The 22910-nt window shown below is 38.1% G+C and overlaps 2 protein-coding genes across 2 annotated transcripts; both read left to right on the forward strand.

Moving 5' to 3' along the window:
• The first annotated feature begins 1667 nt into the window (after positions 1 to 1667).
• LOC103706504 (ethylene-responsive transcription factor ERF011) lies at positions 1668 to 2707 on the forward strand. Its single transcript, XM_008790622.4, has one exon. It carries the CDS (start codon positions 1765 to 1767, stop codon positions 2215 to 2217), a length of 453 nt encoding a protein of 150 aa, XP_008788844.2. The 5' UTR covers positions 1668 to 1764; the 3' UTR covers positions 2218 to 2707.
• Positions 2708 to 6748: 4041 nt separating this feature from the next.
• LOC103699759 (CBS domain-containing protein CBSX1, chloroplastic-like) lies at positions 6749 to 21097 on the forward strand. Its single transcript, XM_039128190.1, has 8 exons — positions 6749 to 7178; positions 9405 to 9492; positions 9572 to 9636; positions 15847 to 15895; positions 17461 to 17513; positions 20371 to 20486; positions 20572 to 20629; positions 20704 to 21097. Exons 1-8 carry the CDS (start codon positions 6978 to 6980, stop codon positions 20782 to 20784), a joined length of 711 nt encoding a protein of 236 aa, XP_038984118.1. The 5' UTR covers positions 6749 to 6977; the 3' UTR covers positions 20785 to 21097.
• Positions 21098 to 22910: the final 1813 nt, after the last annotated feature.

Raw genomic sequence — 22910 nt, forward strand, 5'->3', positions numbered from 1 at the left:
ATAATGGATACTCTTTGACATCTTCAAATCAATAGTCATTTAAAATGCTATTTATTAGTTCAAATAACTAACGAGCTAAAGGGCAATTCTTTATTTGATGAAACAATAGTTTGAGCACATAGTTATCATTGTAATAGCTAATAGTAATATTGTTTTAATACCAATATGTTAATTTTGATATATTGAAACAAATAATCAATTGTTGTTGTTATCATTATGAAAAATAATGATTTGTTTAAGCACTTCTACTGAAACGAAGGAATGCATGCACCATTTAGAGGTTTGGCATGTTGCAAATATTGCTCCGACAAATTTCTTACCTCCATTGTTGAGGCGATCCACGTTAGAGAGAAAGAATTTGTGTATGAGAATGGAGGAAGAATCAGAGAGATAAAATGGCATTCTAATTATAATTTTGTGATTACTTTTTATAGTGGAACTTCGGATTTATTTGTAGCTAAGGATACAAAATTCAAAAATATTGCACTCTAATAGTCTAAAGTTGTGTGGTAATCATCTAAGATTCCGCTGTAACCATACAAGATCCAGCTGTGACCGTTTAAAATCACATTGTAACAGTTTAGGATTGTGCGACAGAATGTGCTAACCTTATAAGTAATGAGAGAAATGCATCTCTAGCCATTGTTCGAGGTAAAAGAGCCTTAGTTGGCTGGGGATAGATGCCACGCTGCAAGAATGTCTGCTCATGCTACGAGGTTTTTATGATAGGTGATACATCTCAAAGGTTTTTTGATGCTCGTCCTACTTCTCAACTTCATCGAGTTAGACTTAGTTTGGCCATACACAATATCAATCTTGAGTTGGACCAATCTGATTACACTACATCACCATGCTTATTTATTGCTGTATCGTCTGCCTTCAATTTCTCCGATCAAGTTGAGACCAGCAACTCGGCTCGAGGAACTAGTTTGCTTAAGTGTTTTCAGATCAATATCTTGATGATCTGCAAGACAATGATTCCTATGTTATACGTTGCTGTCATTTTGTATAACTCGTTAAGATTATAATTTATAATGAAATAAATGCTTATATTTAGATATTCACTCTAAGAGGCTACTCCATTCCTCATAAATTTTTTTAAGATAGATAATAATAAAATATAATTTTATATAAAACAAAATTTTAGAAAAAAAAGAAAATTTATACTCATAAAGTTCACTTTTTGAGTCTCATGACATTAATTTTAACATAATTTAGAAAAACAATTAAAAACTAATTTTACAAAATTCAATCATTTTGAACCAACATTCAAACAACTCATTGGACCGTAGCATAGTATTTTGTTTTAATTAATTGTTTCTTCGAATAAAATAAAATAAAAATATTTAAAATTTAAAATAAATATTATTTATATGGAATATTTTTTAATCCATAAGTTGTTAATGTAGAAATTTTAAACTAGTACATAAAGTCCACGTTAGCGGCTTGTATTATTCTAATGCGGAGTAACCCCCTAGCGGACGTCATCATATCACAAGAAGACAAAGCGAGAAATAACATTATCATCAAGGCGGCAGCTACGACAAAGATAACGGCGTCATTGGAAGCTTGTCCTCTCCTTTCTCTCTCGTCCTCTCTCGGCAACCGCCCGCATAAACTATCCCGCATGATCGAACCACACGTGCTTCCCCTCCCCGATTATAAGTAACCCCAACCGCAACCGCACATGGAAAACAATTATAACAAAATATAAAAGGGGAAAAGAGAGAGGCCAATTCTCGCCTCTCGGTTCCATCGATCGAGATGGAGGAGGAGTCGCCGTCGCCGCCGCCAGCGAGGAAGGATGGCAAGGAGCGGCTCTACCGCGGGGTCCGGATGCGAAAGTGGGGCAAGTGGGTCGCCGAGATCCGCGAGCCCAACAAGCGCTCCCGGATTTGGTTGGGCTCCTACTCCTCCCCCGTCGCCGCCGCCAAGGCCTACGACACCGCCGTCTTCTACCTCCGCGGCCGCTCCGCCCGCCTCAACTTCCCCGACGACCTCGCCGTCGACGCCGACGCCGACGCAGCCATGTCCGCCGCCCTCATCCGGAAGAAGGCCACCGAGGTCGGCGCCCGGGTCGACGCCCTCCACGCCACCGCCCCCGCCTCCCTGGCCGCCGGAGCCCGCACTCCCGGCCCCGACCATCGCCGCCGGCAGGCTTATAAGAGGCCGGACCTCAATCAGAAGCCCAGCCCCGAGAGCTCCGACGAGGACTGAGAACTCTTTGGCTAGTCGGATTCCGTTCCTCCTCCAAGGCTCATGACGATGAGTTTATGTAAATTAAGAGTTTTGTTAATTTATATCTTTTTGTTTGTCTAAAACTTTAGATCAGAGTTTTGTTTATCTTTAGGTTTTTTAGATGGGGGTTGAAGACTCGATCACTCGAGGTTGGATGGAGAAGGGAAGTAGTATGGATTGGGTATCAGTTGCGGTGTTGATGATGGGGTGTGGAGGTGAGGGGAATTCTATCTGTATGTGTAGATTAGATAGGATATCAACAAGAACAAATCAAACGAGGTTATGATGTTCTTCTTGCTATCTGGTACCTTTAGGATGAAGGGATGATGCTAAAATAATCTCTTTTGATCATCAAATGCTTTCTTTGCTTTTCAATATCTTTTATGTGTAAGATATTGTATGCGAGGTGATAAGGATGAGCTCCAGATGTGTTTGAATCTATAGAAACTTGAATAACAAGTTTTTCGCAGTATGGGTATTTGTTGGATCTGAAGAGAATCCATTCTATTAGCGTAGTAGATATGATGTCTAAAGTTCAACCCTATTTGGTACGAACCATGGATTGAAGGAAGGTTGGATAGAGGAGGGAGAGGATAGATGGAGTAGGATGGATGAATATTTTATCCATCCTCCTATGCTTTGGTAAAACATAGAAAAATAGGTAGAAATGGTTCCCTCTTTTAATTGGTACAGGATATTTTATCCATCATCTCATGTGTTTGGTAAAACATTAAAAAAATAGGTGAGAATGGTTCCCTTCCTTTATTTATTATAAAAAAAATATAAACAAAAGATGATATCTATATTATATTTTTACTAAATTATTTTTTTATAAATAAATATTAAAATTTTTTTTTATGAATACCCTCCTAAATATCAGATTTTGCATGAATATCCTTCCAAAATTGATATTTGCATGTATACCCTCGTCAAATACTTATTTTGCTATTTTATCTTTTTTTATTTTTATTTTTGCATATATATCCATGTTATCTTCCAAAAAAATTAACGGTTTTAAATTAAAATGATTAAAATATTCTTAATGAGTAGACATATAGCGATCCCATTAGCAGCAGACAGAAATAATAGTGTAATTTTAAAATTTTATTTTATTTTTTATTAATATAAATATGATTTTTCTTAACACCGTTAGAACAACTGTTATCCTAGGGATATTTGTACAATAACAAATTTTTTACGAAGGTATATATGTAAATATCAAAATAAAAATATTCATGTAAAATCCGATATTTAGAAGGATATCCATGCAAAAAAAACCAAAATATTATTAATGAGATGGGGCATGAATCTGATTAAAAAAATAATCAAAAAATTAATAAAAAAGTAATTTTATTAATATAGAAATCTATTTTTTATATGCTGCATCCTCTCAATCTGGGAGGATACAAATGGGTGCGTGCATGGGCAGTTCTTTCTTTTCATTCATCTTTGCTAAATTTTTTGGAATCAAACTAGAGATAGAGGCCATCCATTATTTCAATACCGTCCATCTTCACTCTCATGACCCCAACCAAACAAAGGATAAAGACTAAACAACTATAATTAATTGCTTGGAAAGTTTAATTTTTAACAGAAGCACATGATTTTAATCTAGTTTACTTGTGGTGTAAAAAGCGCAAGAATGTATTCAAATATATTAGATAATTATGTTTTACGTGCGTTTTAAGGTGCGACGGATTAAGATCCAAGGCTTGTCTTAATCTTCTTTTGCAAAACACAGGTGGACCATGAGGGTGGAAACATGCTTATTTTAATATGGGAATTTCATAATAGAGTTGCTCCCATTTGGTGATTTACCAAATGATGGTGGTGTCATGACATGCCTCAGCACTCTCAAAATTTTGATAGCAGCAGTGACATTAGTAGTCGATGTTTTCCAAGTTGTTGTAGTTCAACTACTATGCTATGCACTCGGATTCCTCTTTCATTTAAGAAGTTTGGTGACTTAGCAGGTATGACTCCTCGCTCATGATGTATACTTTGAAGACGCAAGGGACTATTGGGATGTGCATGTCAATCCAAACATTAACTCATATGCACTTAAGCATGCAAAACTTTTCAACATTAGCCTTTTGCCATCAGGATTTCTAATGTCAAGTTTAGTCCAACCAAGAATTGCATTCCCTCTTTAATACAAGAAAACGTTGTATTGGCTGGCACATGATAGTGAAAACACGACAAGGTGCGACACAGGTCGGCCTCCCTCACGGTTTTGCCCTTTAAAAGGCGTCTCCTAAGGGAAGGATAATCGAGCCCTCCATTTAAGACACAGACATTTCTGCTATTCAGTCGATGTGGGACTAAGTCCGAGATGCTTTATTCCCACAACATCAGCCCCCCTCCCCGGCGGGAAGGTCTGAGCCAATGTCAAGAGCCCCTACCTAGCACGCTAATGATGAGATCGGAGTTTTTCCGACCTCAGACCTTAGCCCCCACCGAACTGGAACAGAAAAAGGAGACTGCGTCGCCACAGGAGGTATTGTCCACTTTGGGGTAGGGTACGGCACAGGTCAGCCTCCCTCACAGTTTTGCCCTTTAAAAGGCGCCTCTTGAGAGAAGGATAATCGAGCTCTCCATTTAAGGCACAAACCTTTTCGCTATTCAGTCGATGTGGGACTAAGTCCAAGACTCTTTATTAGCACAATCTATATATATATACACACACACACACACACACACACACATACATACGTACATATGATTTTTTTTTTTTGCTAAAATCAGGAGTATCATACCAAATGTGTACGAATACAGCCAAGAGAATCAAAATGCAAAACATCGTGGAGAGCATTAGGCAACTCCGCCTTACCCATCCATAGGTGTCCCTTGAGTGGTTGGCAACAAAAGAAGCCACCCAATCGGCCGCCCCATTGGCCTCTCGGTAGATGTGCTTCACTTGAATGGCCAGCCCGTCTCGAACCATGACACGGATATCTCTCAGTAATGGGTGGTAATCGTCGATCCCTTCGGAGGTCCGTAGAATCCACCCAATGATCGTCGCAGAGTCGTCCTCCAAAAGGACTATCCTCGCCTGCAGGGTATACCGCACGTAGCACAGGCCAGACCAAGCCGCACTCAACTCCACAGCGGGCACCGAAGTAACAAACAATTGGTAGCCTCCAGATGCAATCTACATATGATCTTTTCAGCGTGCCTTCTGAGCACTCACCCAAAAGAAATTGAGGGTTCTTACCATGCAACGTGGATGACATTAACCAAATTAATCCACCTAACTTGGATTGACCTATCACTTCAAATGGCAATCCTAGTATTACTAGAAAGGGTTATGGATTGATGTCATGCTACTCTAACATGCAATGAGTTGCATCAGGGGACACAATGAAAATAGTAACAATTACAACGTAGAGCTAGCTATGTAGCAAGCTCAGCTCATGTCACTCGTAAATAAGGGCGTACTAGAACTTGCTAAGGATATCCTATACCTGTTTAGGATCTTTTTTTTCTTCCTTTCTTCTGTGTGTGTGTGTGTGTGTGTGTGAGAGAGAGAGAGAGAGAGAGAGAGAGAGAGAGAGACCAGCACTATAATACATTACCTAGTCTCAGTTCTTAAAATGCAAGAACCAAGATTCAAGCACAGAACCTTTTGATTGCTATGTGAAGGGTATGGCCATTGGGACAAACCATGATTCATGGTTAAGGTCTAATTAAAATCCGAGATGAAATCTACACCGAAAAATGAGTTAAATATGGAGACTTCAGCCAAAGCTCATCACAAATCTGAGTGTGGATGCGTGCAGTGTGAAAGAAAGAACGAGAGAGACTCTTGATCAAACACCTTTCAAAACAATAAAACAAAAGGCCGTGAATAATGTGATTCTACTTTTGCTTTGAAAGAAGGATCTCTCTCTCTTTCTTTCTTTCTTTTTGTTTTTGATAGGTTGGATTGATTATACATTTCTAGTAAGAATAGATCTAATAAAGTCAGAAAATAAAAAATGATTAAGAGGAGGAGGAATGGTTTCCTAGTTGTCCCATGAAAAACTATCTAGTATTGAGCAATAAAGGAGGCAACCCAGTCAAAAAAATTCTGTTTGCCTCTCTATACACATAAAATGATGTACAATCCTTCGTCAGCCTGAAGATGTTCTGCAACAGCGGATGTCCACAAATTGCCTTGCAGTAGCCCTAGATCCACCTGGTTACCTTAGTAGAGTCCTCTTCGAGGTGAATGCAATGCGCTCCTGGAAGAGCCTTGGATTGGTTCTCCTTTTAGAAGGAGGGGGTAAGATAAAAGAAACAACAAAGGGAATCATATTAGTCACTTAAAAGAAAGGGAGAAATATACAACTCTCTCTTGTAAGTTGCAACTAATGTACCGACAGCCCATGTCCATAACAGTTGGGCCCAGCCCAAGCCTAGAGATATTGCCTGAGGTGCCTTGGGCGAGCCCGGACCATTTAACGCACCGAAGCAGCGCATCTGACTTTCTTGTTTTAAAAAGAAACCAAACTCCCAGATAGGAAGGTCAGACTTCTTCGTCTAAATATCTCTGGCCTTTCCCCAATCACAGTGCCGTACTTTCTCTCCTCTCCCCACTAATTAAGGGCTGAAAAATCCAATCCCCAGTCCGTCCTCCTTGGCGTGCCCTCTCCCTATCCTACCTTGAACCGAGAGAGCGTCATAAAAAGAGGGGGAGAGAAAACGAGAGAGGTCGGGAAGGGAAGATAGAGAGAGAGACGGAGAAGGAAAATAAAATAATGGACTCTCTCCTTCTCACGGACGCTCTTCTCCCCTCTTCCTTCTTGGGTTCAGTCCCCTCCCTTCCCCTCCACCGCGGACGAATTGTTCCGGCCCCTCGCCCCGCCGTCTCACGGCGAACCCTCAGATTAGGTTTCGCGGCTTCCGGCAGGCCGTCCGCCTCTGCCAGGAACGGAGCCTTGATGACCAATTCCATGTCGGTGAGTGGCCTCTGTTCCCTTTGATGCGACGTCTGATCCCTTTCATCTATCTCAGATTTCGATTTATGCCGTAATGATAAACTTTTGTTTTTCTTTTTGATTTTATCTTTCCGGAATATTGGTTGTTAAACTTTGGAGTGATGCCTTTTGGACCGCCTTTCTTGAAAACTATCTTTAGTGGTTAATGTAACTTTATGGGAATGTGTTCTTTAGTATGATCTTGTGGTTTGGATGACAGCACTATATATCGAGTAGGTAACTATCCATCATAGCTTTCTGTGATTAGCCTTTTTAGAGCAGCGTATCATTCATAAAGTTTTGTTAATCTTTAACGACGAGCTAGAAACGTAAGTTTAACCTTTTAAATTAACACAGTACTTGGCCCGGGGAGCCGTCCTTTTACCCTAACATAATTTAGGGTCATGTAGTTAGGTAATCTGTGTACAGCTATTACACCTCAAGGAGCACGTCTTGGTGAACAATATTCTAAACAACAACATACTGGTAATATGAGCATAGTTTGGCCAAGGATGTTGAAATAATTGAGATTGTCAATGAGTTGATAGAGGTATGTGGTATTAGGTGCATCGTTAACCTCTAAATCCACGGATGATGCACAGGGGATCTATCAAGTGAGCCTATGATATTAGATTGGTGGAATTCTAGTTTGTAGAAAGGCCGCAAGTATGTATGTGAAGGGACTGCAAGTAAATATATAGGCTTAGAGAATCGTAATGACCAACATCATCATCCTAACTCTGTTCATCAATTATTATATTATCTTTGTAAAGAAGGCATAACTGTGAATAATGGTGGGGATGTACCTGGCTTTATCATACTTTGCAGGAAATTAAATGATAATGTTGCTTGCTTCATTGATTTAACTTCTTAAGATGGGGACAAGGTGAGGAGGGCAAAGGTCGCATATGCTGAAGGGAAACATTTATATAACATGATTATATGGGTTTGCTAGCAAACCACCGTGCAGTTGGTAATAGAATGGTTACTGCCTCGAGAAAGTGACCAAAGGTAAGGTTTCAGCATGATATGCACCTTACTCCTTGATTAAACTTTACACTGGTAATGCTGGGATGCTCAGTCTAGCTTAATGAGTGATTCTTGATCATACATACATAATTACATGGTATGAGAACCTTGCTGGTCGGGGAAGAGATCATAGTCAAGGAAGGCACTATTGCCAATAGCTAAATGCAGTGATGCGAGGAGGGTGGGGGGGAGGGGTGGGGGTTTGCATTTACTAAGGGATAGAATAAAAGGCGCTTAAAGAAATTTGTTCCATTTAGATATTCATGTTCAGTGCACAGGTGGATCATAGGATCAATATTGATTCTTTTCCCTAAGAAGATACATAGCCAAACAGCTTCATTTCAAAGGATGCTATTTATTTCTAATTTGTTTGTGAGCGTTGTATATAAATAGGATTCTATATGAATCACAAAATCATCCATCATTGGCAACTGAATGAAGACTGTAGCATCTGGTTACTGTTCTATATCTCTACATATCTGATTATGAATCTTTGATGGGACTCAGATTGGAACCTAGTGCAGAAAATTTGCTGAGAGACTTTTTTTTTTGGGACCAAAGCTGACTATTTTCTTTATCATTTTCCTTCATGATTTTATCATAGTTGCAACAAGGGGAAATGAATGCGAGAAACAAGCAGGAAATGGTGCTCCAAAAAAAAAAAGTCCAATGCAGAAAACAGGAAACAATAACTCAGTATATATATATATATATATATGATAAGAAAACAAAGAAATCAAGGGACAACCATTGAGAAACTAGTCATTTCGGAGCCCTATTTTATTAATTTTCACACATTTTATCTCTTTCATAAAATAGAAAGTTAAATCTACATGGCAGAGAGGTAGTGTTGTCATCATGTCTTTCAAAAGAGGACAAATGCCAATCCAATACATAACTCACAAAAAAAAAAAAAAAACAAAGATATTGTGATCTTCTTATGGCTCACTTTTTCAATGGCACTAAACAAAATGTTGTAGCAGGGAGCTTTGGTGAAGTGGTAAGTAATGTTTTTCTTCAAAGAACCTTTCCCAACTTGGTTTTCTGAGAAACTCCCGTTACATTGGGAAACCTGTTTCTTGGCATCTGTGGATTTTAGTAAATGGCCTTCATTTTTCAAGTTGAATCTATGCATAACATGGGGTGTTGTTTTGATATTCTTGGTTTGTTGGTTTATAGCAAAGCGATGGCGTTTATACAGTTGGGGATTTTATGACTAAAAAGGAAGATCTACATGTTGTAAAGCCCACAACTTCGGTTGATGAAGGTACTGAATTATATGTTACTTTGCATATTTGTAATTTTGATTAGTTTCTTACAGTGCACATTCATCATGATGTCAACAGCACTCGAGATGCTAGTGGAGCATAGGATCACAGGCTTTCCTGTGATTGATGATGACTGGACATTGGTGTGTACTTTTTTTCTTTTGTTTCTTTCTACGGAGTTTTTTTTTCTTGGCTGCTTAAACATAAATCTTTGTAACTTTTTCTGTTGTGAGCGATCTTGTATTGGAACTTTGTCATTATTTAACGGTTTTATTTTCTATATACTTTGTAATTAACATGTTTATTATGGTTATAAATACTATAGTTATACAGGCATAAGAACTTTTTGTGTGATTTTTTAAATCACTCTCTCTATCTCTCTCACCTGCAGTATTCAATGAACTATATCATGAATATGAGAAACTAAGAATTTGGTGATATCAATGAACTATATTATTAGAATATACAGAACTAAACTGTTTCCTTGTTTCTTTTTATGTTAAGCTTGAGGAGAAATAAGGTAACCAGGTTGTAATTAATGGAACTAGTTCTTGTCACATGCATAGCATGTGGAGGTAAGTTTTCCCCTTGAATATTGATGGGAGGTTGGTGCACTGCCAAGGCCTTTTTTTTTTTTTTATTGAGGGGGTGAGGTGGTATTCATGGGGATGAATAAAGACTGATGGGAGTGGCACCTAATTATCTTCCCCTTTTGTTTATAATTCTCTTATTGATCATATCGTGGCTTTTGTTTTCATAATACTAATCCTCCGCTTTTTTTTTGTGGGATTCTCAACCAAAGCACTAGCCCCAAAATATAGAGTGATTCCCGTTCTCCCTGAACATTTGTTCATGAGACACTTGAGATGGTTGAACGTCCAATGGATGGATGTTTGAGTTTTAATTATTTAGAGTCTTAGGTGGTATAAGGAATAACCTTACAAATCATGATGACTAAAAGTTCAAACTCATGAATAATATTTCTGTCTTCTGCAGTAATTGGATTAATAGGGTATTTATTGAAAGCGAATCAATAATAGAAGAGAATAAAGAAAAAGGAAAATAATTCATGAATGAACGTGTGCCGCGTGCATGTGCGTTCACATTGGTGTATATGGTTGTCTATGTGTTTGTTTGTTTGTGTGAGAAAAAGAGAGAGGAGAGAGAGAGGGGGTGATAGAGAGAGTGCTGTAAATGTCTATGTGGTCTCTGCATGCACTTTGTTTCATTTTCTTTCAATAACTTTGGATGGCTAGTTGTGGTAGCTGGATGGCCATTTTTTCCATTTGATCATGGCCATGCACTATTAGTTTGTTAGAGGAAATTATGGTTCTAAAACTAAGAAGGCAGAGGCCGCTAACAACTGCGTTAAAATAATAAGTTTGTTAACTTGGAGTACTAAATAAACTTATTGTCATGGTCAAATTGCATTCAGCTCAGTTTTTCACTTCCCTTCAAGCTAGTTTATAGATACCAAAGTATCAAGTTTTTAAAGTCAACTTTAACAATTGCCTTCAACAACATTATCAAAAAGTCAGTTCAAGCATGTAAGCAGCCACATAAATGACTATGCGCTGCCTCACCATATAAGCAGTCTCACTTAAATGTTTAGCAGCTTTTAATTTGCTTAGACTTTTGAACATCCCTGTGAAGATGTAAACAATTGTTTAATCTCCTTGACCAATTGAATGGTTATTTGGCATTTGGTTTGAAAAGTTTGCATCTGAAATGTTTGTCATACATGTTTATTGATGTAATGATTGTTCTAACTGATGTTCACAAAAATTATAACATGTTCTTTTCTATCCAGTGTTGAACTGTTTGAGGTATTCCACATCCTAGAACTACTTTCATCTAAGCATACATTACAGTAGTACGCTAAGACGATAAACATGATCCTTTGCTATAGCTGCACCCGACCTTTACATTTATTCTGACAATATGCAAGATGTTCTGGCAAGCCTATTAACCAGGGTTCTTTTCCTTCCCTCACACTCTTAACACTCCATTAGTTTCTTTCCTTATGATCCTTGTCTCTTTTCTTTGGGTTCTTTTTCCCCCTATTCCACCATCATAATATAAACTACCTTCTTCATACTACTACTATTACCATCACCACCAAGACTCTTTTAGTATGTTTTACCTGCCAATATTTTATATCCCTCGTTCTTTTCATGGAATTGATAATAACATTAGGCTTAAATTGAATGACAAATAAATTTGACTGAGTAAGTGAACTTAATAGCTATTGATTTTAACTATTGCTTTTTTCTAAATGGTTTTATCTCAAGATTTTGATGTTATTTTTTAACCACTTAGGCATTAAATAATCCATTCAAACACAAAACTGTTTAAAAGTTTTAGGGGTTGGAGAGTGTTTAACCATTTTGATAATTTGTTCTTCAAGATTCCTCTCTCTCTCAAAAAAAAAAGATCTTCAAGTTGAAGCCCTTGTAAACAATGTTTGCCACTTGGTCTTTTTTGATAAATTTGCTGTGACAACATTTTTTGACTTTTATTTTTCATGTTGATTTCAATACTCTTCATTTGCTCATGAAAAATATGATTTTTAAGTAATATGGGTTGCTTTCTGTAGTATGATTAAATAAGTTATTGATATATCTAATACATAAAAAGGGTGATTTCAGTGCAAGTAGTCAGCACTTATATAAACCGTAGTGTGATATATCAATTCACTAATTCAGGGCTAGAATTTATGATAAAATTTTGTTTTCTACTTTTTAATGGGGTTGAAACTCCTCCCACAAATGCACACTAACTGGTTGTTGGCCATCTACATACTGGTGAGCAACCCAATCAGCATCAGTAGACCCTTTAAGTTTAAATTGCTGTGTGTACTCTAGAGGATACCCCATCATAGGAAACCTTCCAGATTTCAAAAGATCTGAAACACATAAGATTGCTATCTACTCTATAAGATTAGATTTGCTATGATTTCATGTCATTTGACGAGCTATTTTCACACCATATGTAATATATAAACATGCTTTTCTCCCAAAAAAATGTGAGCACGTGTAGATCATTTTCCACCAACTTACAAAATCTGATCATTTCTAATTTGTTTGAGATCATATCATGTAGATTCCTTGCCATAGATCTCCATGTAGAGGAGTTTTTCAGTTCGAATTAATATAAAGGCTAACAAAGATGTGCTGCTAATAATGCCGTGGCTCTAGAAATATACAACTTAATTATCAAAGAAAAGCTTTCAATGTTGTCTACAGATGCTCGTATCTTTTTGACGCTTGTTGAGCCTTTAATCTTTTTTTATGATGCTCTGATTTTTTTTGACTATATCAGTCCATCAGCAACCAACAGTTTGTGTTCCTTGAGGAAGAAATAACCAAAATTTATTTGTCATTGTAAAAAGATCTTAAGATGCTTCTTTGCTTTCTTCTCCCTTTTCTATTTTCATCTCTTTCCTGTGTAATTTTAAGGGTTTTTTTAATGGCTAATTAGATCTGCCATTCTTGCTGATTTCTCTTTGAGATTCATGAGTAATGGAAACTAATGGAAACTTGTCATTATATATGTTTTTGGTTGGGCAACTTGTGTAGATAACACTGTCTCACTGTTTTATGTGATCCTCCATTTAAACTTGGTATCAGCCGCTGTAAGCAATGAGGTCATGTGGTCCTTAATATTTATGGATATTTAGAGGGTTAAGATATCTTGATGCCATCATGATTGGTGAGACCAATAACTTGCCTCCTCTGCAATAATAAATAACTAAAAATATTTGGACCTTTTGAGGTTTCTGTCCTATTTCTTGACTCTAGTGGAGCAGTGGAGCATATTAACTATCCTCAGTTATCCTTCTTCAAGACAACTTATGAATGTTGATGTACTATTTCAAGCTATACTCTGTCTACTGGAGAAGTATAAAATCTAGTGGTTGCCCAATTGCTCAGTATGGCACTTCTCTAATTAGTTGTTCTGAACTTTGATGCTAGAATCATGGCATGAATTTCAAATCATAAAAGCTTCTACCTCTATGAATATTTGGGCAAAATCATTATATCGACCATCAACATCATATTAGTTATATATGTGTTTTCAATCATAGTTCCTCCATTAGACTCCATAGCCATGTCTTGAATTTGGCTTGGCTAATCTATCAATGGCATTCTTATTCTAATACCGATCTTGGTTCATGCCAGCAAATTATTCCATGGCTTGGACCACTGTGGAGGTTCTTTGGATATATTTTTTTCCAATTTTTTGCATCAGATTCATTATTCTCATCTCGTCATATTGCAAATTAGATAGTCAATAATAGTTTTTAGTTTTTCTAGAGCAAATGAAGCATATCAAGATTGATTACCTATTGAATCTACTTCTATCAACATAATCTTTCACTTTACTAAGTGGCTCATTGACTTTTAGGAAGAGTCATAGTCAATTTGTTTCAAGTGCTTCTTGGTCAAAGCCCCAATCTATGATTAACCTTTGAGTCGTAGGGAAGAAGAACGAGGCATTAGAGCTTATTATAAGTGTTTAACTATATATGCCCCTCCTAAACACCGCTACCCGCCACCAACAACCCCCACACCCACGAACAAAATAAAGCTAACAAAGAGATTTAATTCCTTGTTAGAAACTCATATTAACTTCATAGCTCATAGGTTGAAGGAGGTTGAACCTTTATTCTCGATGGGCTCTTTGATGTGTAAAGATTTTCTCGGCTTGCAAGATCTGTGGGGGATCTTTGATGAGGGTTTTGAAGATCACATTTGGAGTATGTCGGTTGCTTTTGGAGGGTTTTTCCTCTGAGTTTGTAACAGATTAGCATGTGTACATTGGTACATGTTGTATGAATATCTCAGCATAGTTTGGGAGGACTATTTGTAGTCTGTAGGTCATTATATCCATACTAGGTTGATTTGGACAAGTAACAAGGGTTGATGCTGATGTATGATGATTGATAAAATTTGATAGATAAAAAGGTAAATTACTAAATTCTGATTGTTTGCTTCTTTCAAGGAAGGCCATGTATAGAAAAAGCATGTGATTGAGGGGTTTCCTTGCATCTTGGATGCATTTTAGAGATTCATCTATTTGGTGAATGGCCTACCACTTGTTGGCAACCTATGTCCTGTTCCATTATGTCTTCCCTAATCTTATTATTGCTTTAATTAAAGGCCATATTTACTTGTTACACATATACAGACACAAACACACACACACACACACACACAGCAAAAATAGAATTATCGGGAATTTTTTTGATGGCACAATTGGTTAGATCAATTGAGTTTTTTTTTTCTTTTTTAACTGAACTTCATGAGAATATTGGCAATATATTTAGGTTGGTTCCATTCTTGTTGATGCTAACAATATAATAATGAGCATCTAAATTCTTATTGATTTCCTTGATTGAGGTGATTTTTCAATAAAGGTATCATAACATGAGAGTTTCTTATTGCAATTATTAGATAATAATAATAATAATAATAATAGAAGATACCGACTGACCAAGCTGGTAAAGTCTCTGATGGGAAAGGCTCTTATAAGGGTTGCTTATTGCAATTTATCATAATAATAATAACTATCTGACCAAGCTGATAAAGTTTCTATGGTTGGTGACTAGGAGACCTGGGTTCAAATCCCGCCTTCCTTAAGGTTTAGGGTTTAGGGGTATTTGATAGTCCATTTTGTAGGGTCCTCTTGTCATAAAAGTGGTTTATTAATAGATCTTGTACAACTAAATTAAAGTTGAATCTGTTGTTTCTCTTACTTGCAAAAGTGCCACACGAAACTCTATTTATTTGCCATTCTATGCTTTAAGATATTTTCGCATGTGGTATGGCAGGTTGTAAATACCGGTGGATAGTCCGGCATCCCACCATCCAAGTGTTGGGTTAGGGCACCATCCCAAGTGTCGAGATGGGACTAGTCAGAAAATGGACTAGGATGGCATGGGACATTAACCATCCTAAGCGTTGATACACGGGCCATCCTTTTCCATGGAAAACTTGGACGATCCTATCCCACGATATTTAAAACCTTGTGAGTAATTACCTTAATACATACTCACAAAACCTTGGCCCATGTAGAAGATCATTTTAATGATTTGCCTAAAATTTTGGAATGAGAATACCACGATGACAGCTATAGTGTTTCGGAGTTAAGTGTTATCTAGTCATTACCTTCTAACATAATGAAATATGTCTAGTAAACTCTTTCTTTGGAGTATCAAATTTTGTAATTCATCTGTTTTGATTATTCAACTTATCTTGGCTTTCCTTCAGTGTGCTGTCACATTAATTTCCAATTATTTGTACATTTTGAATGATTACTTACAAAATAGTAGTCCTTTTTCCTCCTTGCAGGTTGGTGTAGTTTCAGATTATGATTTGTTAGCACTGGACTCCATATCAGGTTTCGATCAAAACTTTTCAAATTAATGTGTATCTTTTGTTGGTCGGCAGCATTTATCTCTTTCACAATAAAGTACGCCAGTCTGCTTAATACCGGATGTCGTTAAACGCAATATCTCATTTTTCTGACTACTAAGTTGGTGAATGAAATCCTCGTTGAAGTCTCTATCAGGAGCATGGCTCTTCATTGATTATTCTCTTTTAATTCATTTCATCTACAGTTCACAGCAAAGATGCTAATTGTGTTGGAAATTTGATCTTCCTTAATGTTAGTTTCTGCATCACATTTTCTGTTCTTATCTCATTGTATCCTGCATAAACAATGAGTGACTGCATTATCGATGGTTGAATCTCTATATACTTTTCCATCAACTGTCACATTTAGAAGTCTGGCAAGATCTTCTATTGATGATTGTCAAAATTAGCGTCTAAGCATCTAGAGAGGTCGAGCTGCCTAGGCAATTGCCATTTAGGCAATTTTATACAGAAATTATATATACTCCATATAAAAATGATACTTTCTTTATTTAGTAGTTTTGGTTGTTTGTGACCTACAGACGCTATGTGGGAATGGAATTAACATCATTTCTTACTTTCCTGGACCAAAAAACCCTAACCTCACCTCACTCGATCCATCTCTCTCCTCTCTCGTTCAATGTGAGCTAGGGCAATGAGCTGCCCTATACTCCACTAGCTGCTACCATCCTATGCGGCAGCATTCCGACAACCTGACCACTGTTCGCCCTTTAGGAGCCTGTTGGCTGCGGTCAAATCACCCAAAAAGGTAAGTTTTTGCTTTTTCTTCTGCCAATGTGCTTTGATTTCCTTCTGCTTCTTGCTTCTTCACTTCTTCCTATTTTTTCCCCTCCTTTTTATATCCCTTTCTTATTTTGCCTTTGTTTCTTTGTTTCTTCTCCTCCAGTCCTCTTGTTCCTCTTCTCCTTACCTTTTATTCCTCTTCTCATATTATTTTCCTTTTTTTGTCATTATTTTGACAGACTTCAGAGGAATAGACCTAATGCAACTATGCAAAATATTTTAGACTATGAAACCAAGTTAACAACATCCAATTAATTTGTCCATCCTTATCTGGATGAATATTTTCTTGTAATTCAAGAGATCCAGGGATCAAAGAGCTCCAAAGAATGTTACTTTGAGCATTCTTTTGGAGAAATCAACAAGTGGGTCTGCCAACATTGACAAGTCTATGAAGGAGGATTAAGTGGTGTTATCAGTATAGTGAAGAGCTTGGGAGTAATGTCTGAAAGATATTCCACCCATGTAAGGTGGAGAATGGAATGCAAGCCATGTGCCTTAACCAGAAAATGAATAAAATAATAAGAGGCTTCACAATTTTTAGGAGCAAAGTGTTCAACAATTTTTTAACAAACCTAGAAAGTTGCGTAAGTAAACTGACAGCATAACAAGATTCTTTTCTGTTTATGTCAAGGTATCGTTCCAACTCTTTTAAGATGGAAATGTCAGTGCTCTTATTTATGCATGAAAACAAGACCTAAACTTTTGACTCATTTTAGTAATATTTGTCTTGTTTGTTCTTGTGCTTAGGGAGTGGACGGAACGATACAAGCATGTTTCCTGAGGTTGACAGTACATGGAAAGTATGTGAAAATTATTCTATTCGTGTTGTATATTTGTTATTTAGTGTTGATCAATGCACCCTGTGCTATTAATTAGCCTTCTATATTTCCTATGACATGTATGATTTTGATGCAGCAACGGAATAAGGAAAAGAAAAATATGTGGTTCATGAGAAAAATTAACTTGCTTTAGCAATAGGCTTTACCAATGTCTAGTAAGTCTTTGATAACTTATAATGTTTGTATGTCATATCATGTTTGCTTATATGGTGGACTAGAGAGGTGGTTAGTGATATTCAATTTTTAAGGGGTAGAAATCCTTGGTGTCCTCTTATGGGCATTGAGTGTATCTTAGACATGAGACAAGACATAATGATGGAATTAATATTTGACAGCTAGTGAAATTGTCCAATCTTTAGGTCTTTAACCCATTCATTGGCGTCACATGGTGTATACTTTATTATTGTTTATCAAGTTCTCTTTTTTTGGCTTACAATATGTTTGTAACTTAATGTTGAATTTAATCAAAATACTATTGCTTTGATTAGACCAGAAAGTTGTTTCACTGTAAATGTTGCATGAAGTGGGAGCATGATGAGGAGCCTAAGCTATGAATTGTGATTTTAGATATACCTAGGTAGTCAATCCAAAGTTATATTTATATGAAGTATTGGAACTAATTACTGTGCGTGTGGTGCAAGTTGTTGTAACTAGCTGATTCCACTGGTGAAGTGCTTCTCTTCAGGATGTACTTGCAGAGCATCATCAACACTTTCCGGTTGAGGCTATTCCCTCCACTTTCTTTTTGCAGTGAGAAAACTAACAGCTGTTGGCTAGAAAAAAGTGTAAACCCTTAGATGGAGAGGACAATGTGTCCTTGCTAGTGGACTAGTTGATTTCACTGATGAGGTACTTCTGTTTGCAACATATTTGTAGAGCATGTCCAGCACTTCTGCAACAACTCTTTAGCCCCACGTCCTCTATCCCTACTCTAGGTCTCAAAATATGTACTTCCGGTGTCCTCTTCCAAACCCATATCTTAAGCTGCGATAAAAACCCGAAGGACCTCACCTCTTGTGCTTCCAAAGAAGCCCAGAATATCATGCAAGAGATTTAGATTCAGAGGAAAAGGTAAAGCCCCACCCTGCCTATTTTATTTTAGAAAACAAAGTAAAGTGGACACAATGTTGGACATAGCGGTCCTATAACCCAATAAAGACTGAGACAGAAAGGAAAATGGTGCTTCATGCATCTAAATGAGACAATTATAATACATTTTGTGATGATAAATGACCAATACCGTTTATGAGTTGGATGATTTATATTTCCCAGAGGATTTCATGAAATCAAAGGTTGAATTTGGCATGCAAAAAATCATTTCGAGGTTGGGTAAACTTTAGTAATTTTTTCATTAAACGGTTGGAGTTGTCGATCGTATGGGACATGTCATCAAAGAACAAGAGCTCATCTATTAAGATCATTATGATTGAGATATGGATAATTTTTTAATAGAACTAGGGCCTTTCAAGAGGGAATTGATATAGAAGCATATCTGGAAATAGTAGTGCACCCAGTGAATATACTTTGAGAGTCATGAGAGAAACCGGCAAATAAGTTTTGAGTTTCAATATAGACTTTGTGAGAAGAGGGTTTGCAAAAAATGAAATTGATACAATTTGAAAGTTCCCCTTCTACCCTGGTTTTTATTGAACTATTTTTTATAGTAGTGGAAATTTTAAAAAATTCCTTGAATGCATGAGCTGTCTGTTGTAGATGGTACTTTGTCATCTGAAGCAAGCTGAGAAGGTGGAACATTCAGTGAAGAGCAGCAGAATGAATAATGGGAATCACTCAGCTATAGGTCACACTGAACCATACATGAGAGATAGGTAGCTTAATAAATTGTTCTCTAAAGCTTCTGTAATTTCATAGCTACTATTTTCTTAAAATTTGAAATCAATATTTGATCTCATAGAACATTTTCCAATTCAAAAAATGAATAAATGAAAAAAATGACACAAATTACTTATTCGTACATTTGATATGGCCCCATAGGTTAGTTATGGCTGGAAGTCCAAACCTGACTTTGCTTTCAGATTGGTTTCAGGCACAACTGAAACATTTTGATTTTAGTTTGGGAGCTCAGGCCGAAACTTGAAATGTTGGAATTGGAGAAATGATCCATCAGAGTTTCAGATCATTCTACAGGGGTCTTTCAACATGATGTCAAGTGTGAACCTCTGGCTTGGCTCTAGGTTTCTGGCCATTTCATCTTAGAAAAGAGAGTGGCTTGCGTTGTAACCCATTGGCAGTTGTTGAAAAGGGAACCCTACCTTCTTGGTTACACGGTTCAGGGTTCATGCAACTGGGGATCAACCTTCCAAGATTGGCCTAGATATCAAATTTGGACGGTTAGTTATGAACACAAGGTTGATATGGGAATTGCATTGATCTCTAAAGCACAAAGTATATTAGAATAGAACATATTCCCTGTAATAAAAAAGAGAGAAAAATAAAGCACTCACTCCTGGGTGCTGCTATCATATCAAGAGATCCAACTTGAGTGGGATTCACATTAGATTGCATAGCCTTTTGGAACATCTCACCAAGTTGCAGCTCAGCTACTTCTGCCATGCAGGATTACCGTATCACTGATGTTATATGGTTATGCTTATTTCAGAATGATTTAATTTTGTTACGGTATCAGGTAAGATTGATTGGTGGAGTGAGATGGTTCATTGGCTTATAATTTGCATTACTTTTCTCCTTGTGCACATCCCTTAATTTTTATGCATAGTTTTTTGCTGAATAATTATCTGGTAATTTGTTCTACAATGTGCCCCCGATTCCTGATATTTATATGTTTAATTTGCTGCAGACATTCAATGAGATCCAGAAACTGTTAAGTAAAACTAATGGTAAAGTCATTGGTGATGTGATGACACCTGCTCCCCTCGTGGTTCGTGAAACAACAAACCTTGAAGATGCCGCAAGGTTATAGATACCTGACGATGGTTTTAGTAATTAAATTGTTAGACAAAACTAAAACCTGAACTGGATTCATGTTCTCTGCTTGCAGGTTATTACTTGAAACAAAGTACCGCAGGCTTCCTATTGTTGACAATGCTGGTAAATTGGTACGTGACTTGAATCTAATATCCAGTTTGCACATTTTGTTATACTTTTTTCTGATATGTTTTCTGCATTAAAGGTTGGCATTATTACAAGGGGAAACGTCGTGAGAGCAGCACTCCAAATAAAACATGCTAGTGAAAGGAACCCTCAGCTATAAGATGGAAACGAGCTCTAGGCAGTCACTGTCAGAAAGTTTGAGCTACTGCTCTATTCATCCCAATGCATTCTAATATTTTGGGAAATTCATTGCAAGCAGGCAATACAGAGGAATCACACTATTCTTGCATCTTAATTTATAGCGTGACTTGGTTTTCTAGTGTAGATGACTTACTACATATTCGTTTCTTTTTTCTGGAAGACACCAGAGTTCCGAAATGAGGTACTCAGACTTCTTTGCAATAAGCTATCAGACGGTGGTACATTGTTTTCAAAGTCATGAATGAGAAGCAATTTTCAGTTATGCGATTTTCTGTGCTAAATTCTTCATGTCATTTCTTATCATCTGATTTTTCTTCCGTATTTAGCTGTATAGCTCATCTTGTTGGCTTTGCTTTTTGGATTAAGCAACCAAACTGTGCTGTCTCATGTCATCGTGCATGTTCATTGTTGGAAAAACAAATCCAATTTGTACTTTTGTAGAAAAAAACTGTGAAAAAAAAAAGTTTAGTATCATCATCTCAAGAGTGCTACAAGAAGTTGAAAAGGCATTTCCTAGGGAAGCTAGATTTCTCCTGGCTTTATTTTTTGAGGAGATTTTTTTTTTGCAAAATGGAACTAGTAATGTGAAAGATGATTGTTTTCCAGGAGATGAATATTTGCCCTTCCTCAACCAAAATAGTGGGTACATATTTGTAGATCTTTTGTCAGAGGAAGGAGCACCTCCGGCCTTTTTGAGCTACCGGACCGTAGCGGGCGGTCATCATCTGATTCTAGAAACATTACAGCTTAATCTCTAGTCTTGCTCCATGTTGAGCAAGCAACGCCTTTCTCCTCAGCACAAGCGACTGGACCCTCAGCCCTCCCTTGCGGGTTGGCTGGCAGGCCATCTTCAAGCCAGCAAGTGCACTCTATGGTCGTCATTGTGTGAACCTCAAAGAGAGTCTTAGAGGAGCCTCTCAATCTTGTCGGCACAGTCTTCGGAATTACTGTGCCGGACATGAGATAAACTGGCAGTGAGCTTAGCACAGCACATGAGATAAACTGGCAGTGAGCTTAGCACCGACCTGACCAGTGTTAACCTATCTATCATGGAAATGAGGCTATCCTCCAACCGATCCTGGATATGATGCACCAAGCTGAGGCACTCTGCCGCATTCGTCTCCCCGTGATTGGGACACCTAAATAGCTCCACGTCCCCTCTTGCTTTCTCATGCCTAGGAGCCTCCTGATCTCCTGCCGCACTCAAATCTCGATTTTCAGGTTGAAATAAATGATTGACTTGTGAATGTTCACCCTCTGTCCTGATGCTCCACAATAGTCCTCTTGGAACCTTCTGAGGACCAACGCATCTCTTGTCCTCGCCCTAGCCAGGAAAAAGCAATCATCTTCCGGTGTTGATGTGTTAAAGGACCTTTGGATGGATGCTCTTTCAGTGAGACTCTGGCCGATTATGGTTAATGTTGAGGCTGTGGGTGGGCTTCGTGTTTGCGACCTCCTCCGCCCGAAGGGAGCAGGGCAAGGTGGGATTCCGGTAGGATTGGCGACTTGTTTGGGGAGCACCTCGTGGAGAGATACAAGTGGTTGCCAGTTCCTTCGGCAGTCCCAGAGTTCGTGTGAGAGACATCTACCGCACCCTCGGAGTGAGCAGCACACGAGGCAGGATTATAGTTGGATCTGGAGGTTTGGTCTCCACCTGCAGTTGGCCTTGTTACTCTGAAAGGTGGTTTGGGGTCGGCTGCCGACGAAGTAAGTGCTATGTGGGCGGGGATTAGGCATTCAGCCTCAGTGCCCAGGGTGCCAGTTGGACGAGATAGTAGACTTTGCCTTGTTCTAGTATGTGCATGCCAAGAGGGTATGGGGGCTCGTTGATATCCCGTCAGATGTGCAGAGCCATTCGGGCCCTTCCCTGCAGGTACTTAGATGGGGGGCTACCGCCCCTCAGACTCGGCAGGTGGCTGTTGTGGCAATTTATGCGGCCTACCATATTTGGCTAGCAGGGAATGTCTGGACATTTGGAGAGAGTAGTCCTTCACCCAATCTTGTTGTGGAGCGGGCTCGGATTCAAGCGGCAGAGGTCACTCGCACCGGTCCATTGGATTGATCTTTGATAGCTTGGGGCACCTG

Source organism: Phoenix dactylifera, chromosome 7, assembly GCF_009389715.1.
Source record: "Phoenix dactylifera cultivar Barhee BC4 chromosome 7, palm_55x_up_171113_PBpolish2nd_filt_p, whole genome shotgun sequence".
Taxonomy (NCBI): Eukaryota; Viridiplantae; Streptophyta; class Magnoliopsida; order Arecales; family Arecaceae; genus Phoenix; species Phoenix dactylifera.